General features: G+C 61.1%; 1 protein-coding gene across 1 annotated transcript; it reads left to right on the top strand.

Moving 5' to 3' along the window:
• Positions 1-44: 44 nt before the first annotated feature.
• Positions 45-18,218, top strand: LOC119097321 (trifunctional purine biosynthetic protein adenosine-3; the record flags this gene model as incomplete). The annotated part of the gene is given in 17 exon segments (XM_037220369.1): positions 45-292; positions 883-1,060; positions 2,971-3,187; positions 3,610-3,740; positions 5,490-5,613; positions 7,430-7,649; positions 8,025-8,256; positions 8,390-8,588; positions 9,516-9,770; positions 10,003-10,054; positions 10,193-10,224; positions 10,529-10,684; positions 11,041-11,204; positions 11,968-12,084; positions 12,396-12,517; positions 15,586-15,721; positions 18,033-18,218. Coding segments are annotated over 17 exon segments (2,769 nt in total), but the record flags the coding sequence as incomplete, so codon positions are not given.
• Between the last annotated feature and the right edge of the window lie 390 nt (positions 18,219-18,608).

Genomic DNA, 18,608 nt, shown 5'->3' with positions numbered 1-18,608 from the left:
TGTGTCGCGCGGTCTCCAACCCAGCGTCGCCTGACTCGCCTCAGGCGGTGGTGCGCCTGTGCCGGTCCCGCTCGGTAGGCCTGGTCGTGGTCGGACCGGAGGCGCCGCTGGCGGAGGGCCTGGCCGACGCGCTGCAGGCCGCCCAGATAGCCTGCTTCGGACCGTCGGCCGCCGGCGCGCAGGTCGAGGCGGACAAGGCTGCCACCAAGCGGCTGATGCGTGAACTAGACATCCCCACCGCCGACTTTGAAACATTCACTGATGCAGAGGAAGCCAAGCAGTATATCCGAAGGTAAAATGGTCTTATTTTGAAGCTGTTGCATGCTCTTTGACGTCTGCATTGCACAGTTGGTGTGTTACACCACGAGTAACTTAGTTTGTTGTAATAGCATTTTTACGTGGGGTTTGACGCGTAATGGATATATCATTGTTTACGTAGCGTCCTCTTAGCCCCTGTCTGCATTGTTGCTGTCTTTTAAGCTGGATCTCGGCACTGTTGCCGGTGCCCTGATATCGCTGTTACTGTTGCGATTGTTACTGGCCCACTTACACAATGTTTTGCTGGCGCACCTTGTGTTCTTCTACCCGACGGTGAAGCAATGTGCTGCAGGAACGCGTCGCATTGCTCAGTTAGCCGTTGACGCCGTGGGAGGAAATGTGGTCTCTTGTCCGTGAGAGCACTAGCGTATCGCTGGTGGTGGTAGTGCGTGCGTGTAACCGTAGTTGTAACGTAACTCGATGGCTAGTGGTACTGCCGGTAACCGTGCACATGCCCCTCCCCAGTGGCGGGGGGGGGGGGGGGGGCGGCTGGTGGTGAAGGCGGCCGGCCTGGCCGCCGGGAAAGGAGGCGCTGCCGGTTACCCTGCACACGCCCCTCCCCAGTGGCGGAGGGCGGCTGGTGGTGAAGGCGGCTGGCCTGGCCGCCGGGAAGGGAGTGGTGGTGGCGTCGGACGAGGCCGAGGCGTGCCGTGCGGTGGACGCCATGCTGCTGGAGCGGACGTTCGGCGAGGCCGGCAGCACGATCGTGGTGGAGCAGAAGCTCTCCGGCGAGGAATTGTCGGTGAGAGGATGTGGAGGAAGTTGGTGGTACCTGTGATGCTCCCATACCCTGGCTTTTACTTCATTTCCACTCAGCCATCCATCGTTTTCTCCTCCCCTTGGCTCGCTTTTGCTGCCGTCTTCCAATCAACTCTGTCTTCGTCCTTCGTGTTCCCTTTGTGCGCAGCCGCACTGGACTGATTCCAGGATGATTGGGAAGCATACAGTGGGCCTTGGTGCATCAGACCAGAAGTAATGCATAGGTAAACATAGCGGGTGAATACCTGGTAGCAGGCCAGGGGTACGCGCAGGACGATTCGTGCGTGCTGGGCTTTGAACAGCAGCAGTTTCTGTCTGAAGGTGCCGTTGTCCCGATACACGAGGTTCGTGCTTTGTAGACGTCTCCAATGGCAATAGCATCACTGGAACCATAAAATGCCGGTTCAGAACATTTGGTGGCAGCGGTGGGATCTTCTGGTCGGACACGCTTCCCAGGTGGACTTCCCATGAATTGCGGGATTCTTGGCACGTGCTTGGGATGATTATTCAGCTCAGGTCCTGTGCACCTCGGACAGCCGTTACATAAGCCGAAGTCGCGACGGACCGGTGGACGGCTGTGGCCAGCTGGCGAGACTGCTGCATCTCGACGGTCCTGTTAAGATATTAAATTTCTGCGAGGATGGTCTCATTGTAAAACTCTCTTCCAACCACCATGTCTCCTCACAGCTAGTTAGTCTTCTCTTTCAGCCAGCCAATACACTCGGTCACCTGACAACATCACACCTCTTAGCGATTCACGTGGTCTTCCTGCAAGACAGGTGGCCTATCTTGTCTTCCATCTTTTTGGCGCGCCGAACCAGCCGCTGCCTGACGCCTGAGGATTGCTTCTGTATCTGCTGGGACGAGCCCACGAAACTATGACCGATGAATGCCATCCATGGCAAGCTTTCGGCCCAGATTTCGCTGGCCAGCGGTTGTATCAATGCAATCCAGTTGCTGTCATTGCGGCGAACACCTCTCGGGCTGCTGATGTTTGTTTCTCCTGGCGCTGGGTTCGTGTGCTGACATACTGCAATCTGAATTCATCATTTGGTTTTCGATCCCACTTCTATCACCAGTGTTATAGACTTCCGCTTTTGGGTTTCAATAATCTGCACCAACATCAAAGATGCTCACTGAATGCAAGCTTCGTAGGCCAGGACAATGGCAAATGCGGACGAAAATATTGGTTAGCGCGGCCATGCCCCCAGACCATTCACACGAGTCGCTCTGACCTGACCTGTTGACCAGAACCAGGGCCTCTTCCATTCTCAGGCCTCACGTCCGCTCCGGCCGATCAGCTGATACCGAGCATGACCGTTCTCCCCTGAAAAACGCCCCAGGCGGAATTGCGAGGGCACGTTTGCCGGTGCCGCACGCACAGCGAACTCACTGGGCGTTCGGCTTGTTCGGCTAGTTATAACGTTGTATGGATGCAACGCCTCTCGCTGCAACACAAGATCTTGTTTTCGTGTGTCCCGAGTCGGTTCGCAACTGTTCAGCCTGTCAACCCTGTCAACCCGCCAGTTTCTGACCTGCAAAAACCCGCGGGCTTTTGGCGGAGTGATGGCTCAGACTTGGCGGGCTTTTGTGGGTGAAAAATTTTAGGGGGGAAAATAATGTGTCTTTCGCAGTCCGTAAGCTCCCTTTTCCCAAGCGGGATGAAGATCGGTCGAGACTTCCGACCTGTCTCTACCTCGCAGTTCTGACATTGTCCTCCACTTTGACGGCTCAGCGTCTTTGGCCCACTGTCCTTCCCACTGCTCCATGTGAGCTCTACCCAACGCGTTCGGTCCTCTCACACCTCCGCCAATCGGTAGGCGCGTGTGGTGGCCATGTTTCGGTGGCGGGCCGGCGGCCGGGCGCCAGCTCACGTGTGCCGCGCTGCCGCAGCTGATGGCGTTCACGGACGGCCAGCGGGTGGCGCTGATGCCGCCGGCGCAGGACCACAAGCGGCTGCGCGCCGGCGACCGCGGGCCCAACACGGGCGGCATGGGGGCCGCGGCGCCGGCGCCCGGTCCGCTCTCGGACGCGCAGCTGGCGGCGCTGGCCGGCCACTGCTTCCAGCCGCTGGTCGACCACTGGCGCGCCGGCGGCGTCTCCTACGTCGGTGAGTCGGCCGCCCGGCAGCGCCGGAGCGGCCGCCGCGTCTCGCCTTGTGTGGCGCGGTTTGTGTGCGGTGTGCTCACTTGCGGCTGAAAGGTGTGTTTGGTTTGGTGGCATGGGGCAAAGGACTCGTGTCGCTTGGCTCTTCCGTGTGCTGCATGACGGCGAATTTTTGGTAACGGGTCTGCTTTCTATACGTTATTCTGATCGGTTAAGATTTTCATATTTTCTCTGCTTGATTTCTAACAGTTTGCTCTCTTCCGTGGCTTGCGTGACCGTCGTGTCTGTCCGCACAGGAGGTGGCTGTAGCGCTCTGATCCCGTGACAGTCGCGTCAGACCTCGGCAGTCGCCGCTGCCGGGTGTGTTGTGTGTTTGTGTGTGCACCGGCGGGCGGGCCTGACACGGCGGGCGCCGGCGGCGGCCAGGTGTGCTGTACGCCGGCCTGATGGTCACCGCTGACGGCCCGCGGGTGCTCGAGTACAACTGCCGGCTGGGCGACCCCGAGGCGCAGGCCGTGCTGCCGCTCCTGCAGACCGACCTGTTCGCCGTGCTGACGGTACGGCCGGCCCACCCGCCGACACTGCGCACTCTCCTGACGCGCCTCTCCGTCGACACACCCGCCGACACCGCACACTCTGCTTACACGTCTCTCTGTCGGCACACCCGCCGACACCGCACACTCTGCTTTCACGCCTTTCTGTCGTCACACCCGCCGACACTGCACACTCTGCTTACACGCCTCTCCGTCGACACACCCGCCGACACTGCGCACTCTGCTTACACGCCTCTCTGTCGTCACACCCGCCGACACCGCGCACTCTGCTTACACGCCTCTCTGTCGTCAAACCCGCCGACACCGCACGCTCTGCTTACACGCCTCTCTGTCGGCACACCCGCCGACACCGCGCACTCTGCTTACACGCCTCTCTGTCGTCAAACCCGCCGACGCCGCACGCTCTGCTTACACGCCTCTCTGTCGACACACCCGCCGACACTGCGCACTCTGCTTACACGCCTCTCTGTCGACACACCCGCCGACACCGCTAACTCTGCTTACGTGCCTCTCTGTCGGCCCATCCGCCGACACCGCACGGCATTGGCTCGAAAGTGCAAAACTCTTAACTGCATTCTTGGTCATTTGGAGCTGGGCTAGTGCCATCGCGTGTGTTTGTTAGGCGCAGCTCGAACCTTTTGATCTGATGAGTTTCTGGGATCAGCGCTCTTGCTAAGCAGTACTTGTTGCGTGAGGTCTGATCCGATCCAGTCAGGAAATTCCGCGTCAGGAATATCATTTTGCGACGAAGGCATAGCGTACCGCAACCATCGGTGCAGCCTGTCCTGTGCTTTTGACGTCTCCTGACCTTTAACGCGGCCGCTGTCATCGGCCTACGGTCGGTTGCGGTCGTGACTGACAAATCCTGTGCACCGCACCTTGACATATTGCATCCTTCGCCGCCCGTCCGGAGTTCACTGACGTAGTTTCCCACGCTTCTGGAGATGCCCTGCATGAGAAACAGGTCGCGTGCCGTGGAAGACGTGCCCGCTGCGACGCAGACATGTGCGGGTCCCTGCGTCGCTCGACATTGAAAATGCCGATTCAAAGCGGTCGTCTAACGTTTTGTTTAACATTTAGAGAAATACAGTTTTGCGTGCGACAGCCTCTACGTCATGCTTGTTTTCTGACCAGTGTTGTTGTGTAGAGCGTTGCATTTAAAACACGCTGCAATACGTCTGTGGAACTATGCTCACCATTTGAGCTTGCCACCTTCAGATGTGTACCTGGAAGGCTTACGCGTGTCTGTGGAAGTTTCGGCGCCAAAGGGAGGGCAGTGAACGCTGTTGTCATAAGTAACACGTGTGCACTACTTACTGCACGCAATCGGCTGTGTGTTTATTTGGTCAGCAGTACTTGGCTCTGTTCATTTGAGAGCGTCGCTGCACGTGGAGTGTTGCGCAAGTGGCGTGCGCCCTCTCCGAGCCGTGTGCGGAGCCATCTGGTCGTGGATTTTAGCCTTTGTCAGGGCTGCGTCAGCTTGTTTTTTTTTTGCGCCCGTCTGGAAATTTGTCCTAACCTGCCTGGGAATGTTAGATCATGTGTGCGTAATCCGTCAGACTGACCTGGGTGTGTTTTCATAGCCAGCCTCTGATATATGTGAATGTGTGTTCCAACCTTATCTCCGAGCTGTAAGGGATGGTCTTCCGCCTCGGCACCACCTGACTGCGTCTCCTGAGCATACCTCAGCACCCCTGACCGCGTACTCTGAGCCTGTCTTGACGCCCCTGACCGAGCGCCGTCCTCATCCAGGCGTGTGTGGAGGGCCGTCTGGAGCCGTCAGAGCTGACCTGGCGCTCTGACGTGCACGCCGTCGATGTGGTGCTGGTGAGCGACGGCTACCCCGGCGCCTACCCCACCGGCTGCCAGATCGCAGGTGGGGAGCCGGCCGGGATAGGGATACAGGTATGGGGCGGACCTGGAGAGGGATACAGGTGGGGGGCCGACCCGGAGAGGGATACAGGTGGGGCGCCGGCCCGGAGAGGGATACAGGTGGGGCGCCGGCCCGGAGAGGGATACAGGTGGGGCGCCGACCCGGAGAGGGATACAGGTGGGGATCCGGCCCGGAGGGGGATACAGGTGGGGCGCCGGCCCGGAGAGGGATACAGGTGGGGATCCGGCCCGGAGAGGGATACAGTTGGGGATCCGGCCCGGAGGGGGATACAGGTGGGGATCCGGCCCGGAGAGGGATACAGGTGGGGATCCGGCCCGGAGGGGGATACAGGTGGGGATCCGGCCCGGAGGGGGATACAGGTGGGGATCCGGCCCGGAGAGGGATACAGGTGGGGATCCGGCCCGGAGGGGATACAGGTGGGGCGCCGGCCCGGAGAAGGATACAGGTGGGGGGGGGGGGGAGGTGATCCGGAGAGGGATACAGGTGGGGGGCCGGCCCGGAGAGGGATACAGGTGGGGCCGACCCGGAGGGGGATACACGTGGGGGCCGACCCGGAGGGGGATACACGTGGGGGCCGACCCGGAGAGGGATACAGGTGGGGGGCCGACCCGGAGGGGGATACACGTGGGGGCCGACCCGGAGAGGGATACAGGTGGGGGGCCGACCCGGAGGGGGATACACGTGGGGGCCGACCCGGAGGGGGATACACGTGGGGGCCGACCCGGAGAGGGATACAGGTGGGGGGCCGACCCGGAGGGGGATACACGTGGGGGCCGACCCGGAGAGGGATACAGGTGGGGGCCGACCCGGAGGGGGATACACGTGGGGGCCGACCCGGAGGGGGATACACGTGGGGGCCGACCCGGAGAGGGATACAGGTGGGGGGCCGACCCGGAGGGGGATACACGTGGGGGCCGACCCGGAGGGGGATACACGTGGGGGCCGACCCGGAGAGGGATACAGGTGGGGGGCCGACCCGGAGGGGGATACAGGTGGGGGGCCGACCCGGAGGGGGATACAGGTGGGGGCCGACCCGGAGGGGGATACACGTGGGGGCCGACCCGGAGAGGGATACAGGTGGGGGGCCGACCCGGAGAGGGATACAGGTGGGGGCCGACCCGGAGGGGGATACACGTGGGGGCCGACCCGGAGAGGGATACAGGTGGGGGGCCGACCCGGAGGGGGATACAGGTGGGGCGCCGGCCCGGAGAAGGATACAGGTGGGGAGGGGATGGGGGGCGATCCGGAGAGGGATACAGATGGGGAGCCGACCCGGAGAGGGATACAGGTGAGGAGCCGACCCGGAGAGGGATACAGGTGGGGGGCCGATCCGGAGAGGGATGCAGGTGGGGAGCCGACCCGGAGAGGGATACAGGTGGGGGCCGACCCGGAGGGGATACAGGTGAGGAGCCGACCCGGAGAGGGATACAGGTGGGGGGCCGATCCGGAGAGGGATACAGGTGGGGAGCCGACCCGGAGAGGGATACAGGTGGGGGCCGACCCGGAGGGGATACAGGTGAGGAGCCGACCCGGAGAGGGATACAGGTGGGGAGCCGGCCCGGAGAGGGATGCAGGTGGGGCGCCGGGCCGGAGAGGGATAACGAGACGACACACCTAGCTTAGCGTGCTTAGAATCAGCAGATGTCAGCTCACATTGCGAGCCACGCCTCGATGTGTGGAGAGGAGCTGCTAGTGGGCTCCGCCACGGCTCCCGCTGCCGCGCTGTGAGCGCCCCCTCGGTGCCAGTACTCAGCAGCGGCTCTCGCTCCGCTGTGACCGGTCCCGCCGCTGTTGCCAGGCCTGGAAGAGGCCGCCGCTGCCGACTGCCTGCTCTTCCACGCCGGCACGCGGCGGGACGACGGCGGCGCGCTGCTGACATCTGGCGGCCGCGTGCTGAACGTAGTGGCAGTGCGCAGCAGTGTGGCGGCCGCCCGCGAGGCGGCGCTGGCGGCGGCCGACCGCGTCCAGTTCCAGGGCAAGCAGTACCGCCAGGACATCGCGGCCCGAGCTCTGGCGCGGTGAGAGGTCGGACGACCCCCTGGCGTGGGGCGAGACTGCTCCCGACACGCGCCATAGGTGATCCAACTCCACTGAGATAAGACTCGCAGTCTGTTTGGTCGCCCGTCGTTCCTTTCTCGGGGCAACGGTTGCGGCTAGCGGTCGGTCCTCCATGACAGTGTAGCAGTGTTTGGTACGTTTTGCGTCCCATCTGGTAGTTTGCTCATGGGTGGTACTATTTGTCGATCCTCCCGCGGTGGTAAACGGGAAACGGCTGGTAGCGCTCTTTAGCCCGCACCCGAATCAAGCGTGGCGTCTCCGCGGTGCGACACCGCCCACCTCATCACCACCAGGCTCGCCTGTGATCCGTGGCCTCGACCCTGTGTGCTCGCCAGTGAGATTCTGTGTGCCGGCCGGCTAACCTACAAGTCGGCGGGCGTGGACATCGGCGCGGGGGACGCGTTCGTCTCGCGCATCAGCGCCCTGCTCCGGCAGCGGCCGGCCAGCGTGGCCGTGCGCGGCGGCCTGGGCGGCTTCGGCGGCGTGTACGACCTGGCGGCCGGCGCGGCGGACGTGCGCGACCCGCTGCTCGTGGCCGGCACTGACGGCGTCGGCACCAAACTGAAGGTCGGTCGGCGGCGGGAGGCGGCCGCCGCGCGCGCCGCGTCCCTGACCGGCCGGTCCGAGCCGGCTGTGTGCGGCGACGGGCCGCGTCGGTTGTCGCTCTCGTCTGAGACCGTGGCGCCGCGCGTGTCGGCAGGTGGCGCAGGCGTGCGGCCGGCCGGCCGGCCTCGGTCGTGACCTGGTCGCCATGTGCGTCAACGACTTGCTGTGCCAGGGCGGCCGTCCGCTGCTCTTCCTCGACTACCTGGCCGCCGGCCGGCTGGAGAGTGCGCCGCTCGACCAGCTGGTCTCCGGCGTGCTGGACGGCTGCCGACTGGCTGGCTGCGACCTGCTGGGTATGGGACGATGGGACAGCCCTGTGACGCTGCTGTCTGCTGGGTATATGATGGTGGGACAGCTCTGCGACGCTGATGCCTGCTGTGTGTGGGATGCTGGGACAGCCGTGTGACGCTACTGTCTGCTGGGCATAGGGCGATGGGACAGCTCTGTGACGCTGCTGCCTGCTGGGCATATGACGGTGAGACAGCTCTGACGCTGCGGATGCTGACTACTGTGGAAGAGCCTGACTAACATTACCTTGGAGGCAAAAACGTGAAGCCAGGCCCTCGAAGAACACGGTGGTTTTCTGTTGGTTTTCCGTTGGTATATGCTCACTAGATTTTGCGGTCCCTTGTAAAGTGCTTTATGTTGCGAAACACCATTTATCACATTTTACCACGTAGGCTGGACGCTGTCTGCGTTGCTTAGCGTAAAAGCATCTGGCTTTTTCCGTACGCTGTCCCAGGTATTATGGAACCGATTGGTCCTGATAGGAATTCTACATTTCCTTGGTGCCACAGCATGGCAACAGTTTTCTCACCAAGTCCATACGAAGAGCACACTAATGCAAATTACCTTACGTAGAGGGATAACATCCGTGTACCAATGCTGAGCCGGGCACGATTGGCAGAGAAACGTAAACGGCGTAATACAAATCACGGCGCTTGGTTTCCGTCACGTCCGCGTATACTGACCGAGCGTCACGGCGCACGTCCGCCTATACCAGTCGAGCGTCACGTTTCACGTCCACCTGTATCAGCCGAGCGTCACGTCACTCATCTGCCTGTACTAACCGAGCGTCACGTCTCGCGGTCGTATAGAGCGGGGGGGGGGGGGGGGGGCTCCCGCCAGCGTCTGTCTGCGTCACGCCAGGGCTCCGTGTGTGGCGGTCGGCACCAGCAGCTGAGTGTGGCGTTCGAGGTGCACGCGTGACCTGCCGACAGGCGGCGAGACGGCCGAGATGCCGGGCGTCTACTCGGAGGGGGCGTACGACCTGGCCGGCTTCGCGGTCGGCGTGGTGGAGCGGGCGCACTGCCTGCCGCGGCCCGACCTCATGCGGCCCGGGGACGCCCTGCTGGCGCTACCCGCCTCCGGCCTGCACAGCAACGGCTTCAGCCTGGTGCGCCGCGTGGTGGCCGCCGCCGGACTCAGCTACGAGCGCGACACGGCGCCCTTCATGCCGTCCGCCGCCAGCCTGGGTACGGAGACCGAGCCCGCTCGCGCGGTCCGGACCGGTCCACTCTCCCCTGGCTGCTGCGTCGTGATCTCCTGTGCTGTTCAAAATTATGTTGCTGTACCACGTTCCTGTTGCGTTCAGTCTGTGGGTAGTGGTGCGGCGCTGTCTCGCGCTGCCTCGCCAGGCGGCTTGTGCCGGTCTGCCGGGCGCCCGGCGCGCCATGGCTGACTGCCGGCCGCTGTCCGCCGCCGCAGGGGAGGCGCTGCTGACGCCCACCGCCATCTACACGGCGCCGCTGCTGGCTCTGCTGGCCCGGCCCGGGCTGGTGACCGGCGCCGCGCACGTCACCGGTGGCGGCCTGCCCGGGAACGTGGCGCGCTGTCTGCCCGCCCAGCTGGCGGCCCGGCTGGACGCGGCCGCCTGGCTGCGCCCCGACTCGCCCGGCGCCGCCGCTGCCGCCTGGCTCGCACTCGTCGGTGAGTGCCGCCGCTGGGTCACGGCCCGCGCTGGCGCGGCCGGCCTCGGCCGGCACGTCTGACCTGCGCCTGCCGTCGACAGTCCTTACGGCTGTCTTCGACAGTCCTCACGTCTGTCGCCAGTCCTTACGTCTGTCTTCGACAGCTGTTGCAAAGCGGAAGCCGCTAAGCAGACGAACCTTGGTCCTCAATAACCAACCCGTGGGTGACCGCGCTCAGCATCGAACCTCCGTCGTTCGTGAGCTGCATACGGCCCGGTGCGCGTCTGACGGCGCTCGTGACTGCTGTGCCGTCCGTGCGTCAGGCGGCATCAGCGCCGAGGAGCTGGCGCGCACCTTCAACCTGGGCCTGGGCATGGTGCTAGTGGCGCCGGCCGAGCGCCGTGAGGAGGCGCTGCAGCTGCTGGAGCAGGCCGGACACCCGGCGCTGTCCGTGGGACGGCTGGAGGAACGGCAGCATGGTGCGTCAGCTGCGCCGGCCGCGGGGCTGGTGGTCGCCAGAGGAGGGGTGACAGCAGCCTTGGGTGCAGCAAGGGAACACGGTCTGTGTGTGCGTTTGGCGATTGCTGTCATGATTTAGTATACATACATACGTGCATATATATATATATATATATATATATATATATATATATATATATATATATGTTATAATAAAACACTTGGCATGAGCGCCACGCGATTGTCCGCGTCCCACCCACGTTTAGCGCTGTAGCTGGTGTCGTTTCTGATCGCCTTGCAGCGTCTCGGTCCCGCTGAGCGATGACCGAACGGCTTGGGACGTGGCGTGTGACCCTGCCCTCTGTGTTCGGTGCAGACGGCGCCGGGGACACCGCGGCGCCTCAGGTGCTGCTGGACGGCCTGCAGACCCAGCTGAGTGCCGTGATGGCCGGCCTGACGGCGGCCGGCGTGGTGGCCCGGCCCGTGCGGGCCCGCTGCCGTGTCGGCGTGCTCATCTCCGGCTCCGGCACCAACCTGCAGGTGAGGTGGCCTTCTGCCCCGGGCACGCTGTCCAGGCGGCGGCCTCCTGCCCCGGGCCCACCGGCCAGGATGCGGCCTCTTCCCCAAGGTCCGCTGGCCGGGCGGCGGGCTCCTGCCCCGCACCGCTGACCGGGCAGGAGGCCTGCCCCGGACCCGCTGGCCGGGCGGTGGCCTCCTGCCCCGCACCGCTAACCGAGCAGCGGCCTCCTGCCCCGGACCCGCTGACCGGGCGGCAGGCTCCTGCCCCGCACCGCTGACCGGGCAGGAGGCCTGCCCCGGACCCGCTGGCCGGGCGGCAGGCTCCTGTCCCGGACCCGCTGACCGAGCAGCGGCCTCCCGTCCCGGACCCGCTGGCCGGGCGGTGCCCGTCGCCTTGCCGACGGGCGGCGCTCCACACAGGCGGTCAGACGGCCGGGCAAACGTGCGGTCGGTGTTAATGGCGATGGGAAACATTCGGAGGGTAGAGATGCGAGATTGCCGAGCTTGCACGTTTGTTAAGCAAACTGATTGTAAGAAATGTTTACGTAGCAGTTGAAGGCGCGGGCGTCAGCTTGAGCGAATGTGCTCGCCGGCTGGTTGACCAGTGTCGGCTGATAGTCACAGATCCTGGGCACTGTTTTTCCCGACGCTTGGCATGGAAACATTCGCTGATAGCTGGCAAGGGGCCTGCAAGTAGCGTTAGCGAATACGTTGTCGGTTGTCTGTTGGCGGTGCAGGCTGCGGGTGCATGTGCGGGTGTGAACGATCTGCGTCCGCTTCCCAGGCGCTGATTGACTACGCCGGGCGGGTCGACAGCTCGGCCGAGCTCGCGTTGGTCATCTCCAACAAGGACGGCGTCAAGGGACTGGAGCGGGCCCGCGCCGCCGGAGTGCCGTGCCAGGTGGGCGAGCAGCCTTGCTGAGCAGCTGGCAGGGAAGCCGCCTCTCTCGTATTCCAGGACGCGAATGCGGGCGTGTGGCTTGCGCCGCTGTGAGTCTGACCCCGCTCCGACTTCGCGGTGATCTGTGACCTGACCTGTGACCTGGCACTGCTCCGATGACCTGACCGGCTCTGACCTGCGTCTCGCGGTGATCTGTGACCTGACGCTGCTTTGATGACCTGAAGGGCTGTGACCGGTACCTAGCGCTGTTCTGATGACCTGATCGATCCTGGCGACGTCTCGCGGTGACCTGTGACCGGTGCCGGCCGCAGGTGATCCGACACACGGCGTTCGCCGGCCGGGAGCAGTTCGACCTGGCCATGCACGCGGCGCTGGAGGCGCGCGGCGTGCAGCTGGTGTGCTGCGCCGGCTTCATGCGCATCCTCTCGGCCCGGTGAGAGCTGGGTGGGCCGCCGGCGCCGTCAGCCGCGGGCTCGGCGCTGCTGCCGCTCGGTCTGGCCGCCTGTCGCCCCTCACCTCGGATGACGGACGCGCTGGCCGCAATCTGCTGGCAACAGAGTATTGCGATGGTGCGATATTCTGGTAAAGTCAGCTGGTTGTTGAATGATACTTTATCACATGAAATATCTGTTCTTATTCCACTGTCACGTGGGATCCATGTTAGTCACCCCTGACATTACATGCCCTGTTGTCCTGTCCTGTCCTGTCCTGTCCTGGTCCCAAAACGGCCGGCGCAATGACTGTGTGCCATTTCAGCGCTGGCGTTCACGCGTTTTGAAAGATCAGAACTCCTGTGACAAGCAGGCGCGAATCGTGCGGTTGTTTGGCACTTTCGTAGATTTCCGTTGCGCACAACTCCGTCGGTACGTCATATCGGTGCTACCTGACCACGCCTAAGCACAATTCCAGCTGTATAAGATGACACCGTGTTACACTATGGACAGAGCCCCAAGTCGGATGGCTGCGGGTAAAATCGTCGCTGTTTATAGACCAGCGAGCAACCGTCTGCTTGTAAGTTCTTAGCTGTGCGGAATATAAGTTGTGTTGCGCTCGCCCCATGCCGTCGATTTTCTTTTCGCAGATTTGGTCGGAACCTTTTGATTGATTGGATGGATTTCTGGGAACATTGTCCGCACTAAGTAGTGTTTTATGCGCTGGTCCAGACACCACCATCCGACCATAAAATTCTGGTTGAGCAGTGGAATGTAGCGAAGAAAGCCCAACGTGCCGCAATGCCCGGCAGGGCTCGTCCTGGCCTCTGACGTCACCTGACCTTACCGGTCACATACATTCCCAGTCGGGCAAACAGCGAGCACCTAAAGCGAGTCGGACAGAGCCCGCCACACATGGTGAAACAAAAGACAGGCGCTCTAACCTACCGAGCCATCAGGACGGACATTGACCTGTCGCTCAAATTAAATGGCCCATGTGCTGGTCTGGAATGACTTCTCACCGGCTCATATTGGACACTAATTGCAACCGGTCGGACGCCATTTGTGATGACGAATTGGGCCACCTCCAGTATGTCTCGTGGCGGCGTCGCCATTCTTCCGAAGTCCAATGCTCACTGCCTAATGTGCAGTCAGCGGAGCGCTTCGGCCGGGGATTCAGGGGCCCATTTAGAGGTCGTCAAATCAATGTCCCTGCCATGCTGCAGACGTGAACTGCGGACCCCGTGCGGGCATGTGTTTCACGTGCCGTAATTCAGCCCGAATTATCGTCAAATGAATTTACTTCGCTTTTTGCTAACCCAGCTCAGGACGACCCATACGCATTTGCTGAATTGGAAGCGCATGGCGGCGACCGGCGGCGACTTACTCGCCTCTCTACAGGATATGTCGCAATACTCATGCTGAGTGATGTGGACGTAGAATTCTGAACGGTAGCCGTCTGTGTCTGCGGCGTGGCCAAATGTTGTTTTACGTCGTTGAAGCAAACTCATAGACTAGTAATCAGACAAAAGATTATAGGCTAGCTGGCATATTAAGAATAAGTTCAGCGCGGTCGAAGACAAAATGCACCGATAGAGGACATCCACGCTGCCATGGTTTGCGCTCACCAGAATATTTTGGCACCGTGAAACCGTGACAAAGTTGCACCTCGATGAGTTTCTTCGAAAATGGAAGTAGAGATCTTCTCATGGTCGAATGCAAAATGGCCCACATCCATGTGCAAAGGGGCAAATGCTAAAGATGTGGGATTAATCCTTTCCCCAAAGGCAATTTTCCTGGAAGATACCAACGCAGAAACAGATCGTGGGTGGCACTCTATCGCGCCGATTACGGTGTTGACACTGCCCCACATTTACGGTAAAGTAAGACGCTCAGGAAGCATTTGATGGGAATGAATCAGCGGGGTAGGTGAGTCGCCGCAGTATTCTTGGATTCCATGGTCGTTCAATCCACGTCCACGCCCTTCTCCTTCAACTTGTGGACTCAAATGCCGCGTAAGTGTGTCATTCCAGTGTGAAAAGTTAGGTAGTTCAATCTGAACTTCTCTTGTCTCAGCAGTTCTGTGAATGGATGCTGCTTTCGCACCACCATTGAGTTATCATGGATAATTTGCAAAATTTTATAAAACGTGATCATTAGAACTCAGTGAAGAACTGTAGCCGCCCGAAGAGCTGAACCCATTTACCGAGAGCAAATTCACTGAATAATGCTAGTTCGTGGCCATTGCCACGCCATCTTTCGCCTCAAAATGGGGTTCATGGAACTGAACCGTGCAGAATGATCATCTTTCGGACGCTTGACACAGGTAAAAACACAGGTGAACCGCAAAGCTTGAAAGATTGCAGAAATGAAATGAGATGTGTTAGACTTTTGTGAGGTTGGCGTGATGTGCAATGTGCGCGGTATCGGACCTCGTGACGTATGGTATTTCGTACCCGGTCGACGTCCTCGATATATTTTCGGAAGACGGCATTTTCTGCGCGTCGTCATATTTATATATTTTATATTAGGAGTTGGGAATAGTTTTTACCCCTGGTGGAGCTGGCGATCTCTGGCTGCGTTTGTTTGTAGCTTCGCCTTTCCTTCTTGACATATGAGCCAATTTATGTACCATATGGAGTATACGTGATGATGCGGGCTAATGGGTATAAAGGCAAGTAATCTTTCGTGTTAGCACCGAACTTAAAATGGCAGCGCACATTCTTGAAATGGTCAGCAGTAAGTTCTTGACGTTATTGTCCATCACTCTTCAGGGTTGTGTGTCGTCATATTTATACCTTTTGTGTCAGAAATCGGGAATTGTTTTTATCTTATTGTGAGACCGATAAGCTGGAGCTGCCGCACGTCTGCGGGCAGCAGGTCCGGCCTGCAGGAAGCGTCATTGGCTGCCGCGTCTCTGCTTGCCGGTTTCAGTCTAGCAGTCTCCGGCCGGTGTGTGGTTACGTATCGGCCTGCCCAGCCCGCAGCAGCCGCTGGCTGCCGTACCACACGACCTCCATTGGGCCCAGTGTGCAGCCTCATCTGACTGGTGCGTCTCTCTGTGCGCCAGTTTTGTGCAGCTGTGGCGCGGCCGGCTGCTCAACATCCACCCGTCACTGCTGCCGGCGTTCCCGGGCCTGCACGTGCACCGCCAGGTGCTGGAGGCCGGCGTCCGCCTGTCCGGCTGCTCCGTCCACTTCGTCGAGGTCGGTGGCCCAGGCAGGCTGTGCGGTGTCGCTGGCCGCCCGGCTGGCGCTAGCGGCTGAGCACACTCACTGCGTCGTACAGCACAGCACGGCTGTGACCTTTGTCATGTTCGATAGCTGCCCGGCTGGCGCGCCAGCGGTGGAGCACACTCACTGTGTCGTACAGCACGGCACGGCTGTGACCTTTGTCATGTTCGATAGCTGCCCGGCTGGCGCGCCAGCGGTGGAGCACACTCACTGCGTCACACAGCACATGACGGCTGTGACCGTTCGGATGCTCGCTGGCAGCCACGCCATTATCTGGGCGGGCGTGGCGTGCTTCTGACCGCATGTGGGACATGGTGCTTGTTTGCCTGTCATATGCTTGTCCGTTGACAAGGACACCGGTTCCGGTGCATGGCCCGGCGGCACGTTGAATTGTCCAGACGCCAGAAATAAGGTGGGGGATGGGGTGGGCGCTTTGTCCGAGCTGGCGGCCGCAGTCGGCCAGCGGCGTCCCAGCCCCTTGGGGTCGTGGTGACCGACGACTGGTGCCAGCTGGAGTCAGCCGACTCCGGCTGGGGTGCCCACTGCGTCCGAGCGCCGTATCGTGGTGACCGCTGGGGCTGAACTAGTGTTCCGGGTTCGGTAGTGAAATATTTCGATATGTACACTTCATTCAAATGTGCAGGAGATGTAGCATGCGTGTATCCAGTTCATTGCATCACGTACACGCCAAACACACGCATGCGCTAGGAATCTATACGTTGCGAATTAGGACTGTACCAAGAGGTAACGGTAATGCGGTGATTTAGCTGTGTGTGTGAAAAGTCAGAGGTATGGGGTTCGATTCACCGCGGTGCCGCTCTTCCTGCCAGCACCGGGTGAGGGCAGGCGATGTTATGCCAGCATAACCTCAGAATCCGAAGGCGTCAGAAAACCTCAGCGATGACTGAAACTTACCAGGTCAAGGGTATTATAAATCAAGACTTTGGCAAGCAATTCACCATTCGCGGCCACGTGTAGATGAGTGCAAATGTGTAGGTGAGAGATTCGCCAATGTGTAGATGAGACTTCGTTAAAAGATGCGCCCAGCGGAACCGTAATTGAAATGCATTGCTTTGTTAAACGCCACAGGGTTTTCTCCTGGTTTTAATTGCGTGCTTTTTCCCAAGCTTTTTGATATTTTTCCCGCATATTGGTTCGATGTGTGGCTTCCAATGATGTGCGGCTTCCAAGTTTACATGAGCCTCATGTAAACTGGTGCTCGACGCCATGGTGATTCCATGCTAGCCCCACCATCTTCGTCCTATCTTCATTGATCTGTCGTATGGGGGGAGGCGGGGGGGGGGGGGGGGCGGGGGGCGGGAAGGAGTGTCCACGGAGGTCACTGGGGATAACGTCTTCTCGTTACCTGGAGGAGGGCTGACAAATTGGGTCGTATGGGGAATCACCATGGAATCAGATGACACTGCGCACATGCCTGGCCCTATGGGGGGGGGGGGGGCTTTGCTACACCGGAGCCTCGTAGGGCCAGGTGTAACGAAGCCATGGTTAGTGTACCCATGGATTTGTCGGGTACACTTATCATGTTAGTGTACCCAATAAACATGGTTTGTGTACACTAACATGGTGGCCATGGTTAGGGTACCCATGCATGGGTGCATTAGCATCGCGGCGCGGTATCCCTGGCATACCCGTAGGTCAAAGTGAGCGGGAGCCAACATTAGATAAATTCCGATATCATTATTGTGCGTCGGCCGTGGCTCAACACCTGCCTTCACGAATAAGTCGACTCCCAAATCGGCTATCTTACCCTCTTACGGTTTGAGGGAAATCCGAAGCTGAAACTGAGTTTGGAAACTACTTTGATTTGCCCTCGTTTTTGCGATCGAGGGCCACTGTGCTGACGTGGTGTGGGGCCGCCTCCGTGGTCTGCCGGCATCCCGCCGTGTGTGTGTAAGTTCTGCTGTTCCGTGCCCCGCCTCGGGCTCACTGGTACACGCGGTACGTCCAAAGTCACTTCTGTAGTTGACACGCGTCCCAGGCACTCCACACAGTACGTCCCGCCGGCGCATCCGTCCCCGCGCCGGCGGCTCTCCCACTCTTCTGGTTACTGCCTCCTCTCGTGGGCCCCGCGGCCGCGCCCTTGCACGGGGCGGGATGAGAGGAACGCAAACGCCTTGAAGCGGCGCTCGCCAAGCTACACAAACATCCACTGGCTGGTACATAGGTGTTCTGTGGTACCTTATATGTGCGCCGGTGGTGGTCCGCCGGCGGAGAGCGCTGGTGACCGTACTCGACCGTAACCCCGCCGCCTCCGCCCCGGCAGGAGGAGGTGGACGCGGGTGCCCTGCTGGTGCAGCGGGCCGTGCCCGTGCTGCCGGCCGACACCGAAGCTCAGCTGGAGGAGCGCGTCAAGGTGGCCGAGCACGCCGCCTACCCGGAGGCCGTCGAGCTGGTGGCCAGTGGCGCCGTCAGACTTGGCGAGCACGGCCGGTTGGTGTGGCGCCACTGAGGCCGTGACCGGTCCCGCCCGGCGCCGTGGAGCGCGAGCCGAGTGTGTCGCCAACCAACGAGCCAGCTGGCGGAGCAGCGCCGTGACCGGAGCAGCACTGCGACGGGAGCAGCACTGCTACCGAAGCAGCACCGCGACCGGAGCAGCACCGCGACTGGAGCAGCGCCGCGATGGGAGCAGCACCGCGACCGGTGCAGCACCGCGATGGGAGCAGCACCGCGACTGGAGCAGCACCGCGACCGGAGCAGCACCGCGACCGGAGCAGCACCGCGATGGGAGCAGCACCGCGACCGGAGCAGCACCGCAATCAGGGCAGCACCGCGACCGGAGCAGCAGCGCGATCGGAGCAGCACCACGACCGGAGCAGCAACGCGATCGGAGCAGCACCGC

Source organism: Pollicipes pollicipes, unplaced genomic scaffold (assembly GCF_011947565.3).
Source record: "Pollicipes pollicipes isolate AB1234 unplaced genomic scaffold, Ppol_2.1 Scaffold_4295;HRSCAF=5057_pilon_pilon_pilon, whole genome shotgun sequence".
In the NCBI taxonomy this organism is placed as follows: Eukaryota; Metazoa; Arthropoda; class Thecostraca; order Pollicipedomorpha; family Pollicipedidae; genus Pollicipes; species Pollicipes pollicipes.
The sequence above is the reverse complement of the archived record's forward strand: the minus strand, read 5'-3'. Positions and strand labels throughout refer to the sequence as shown.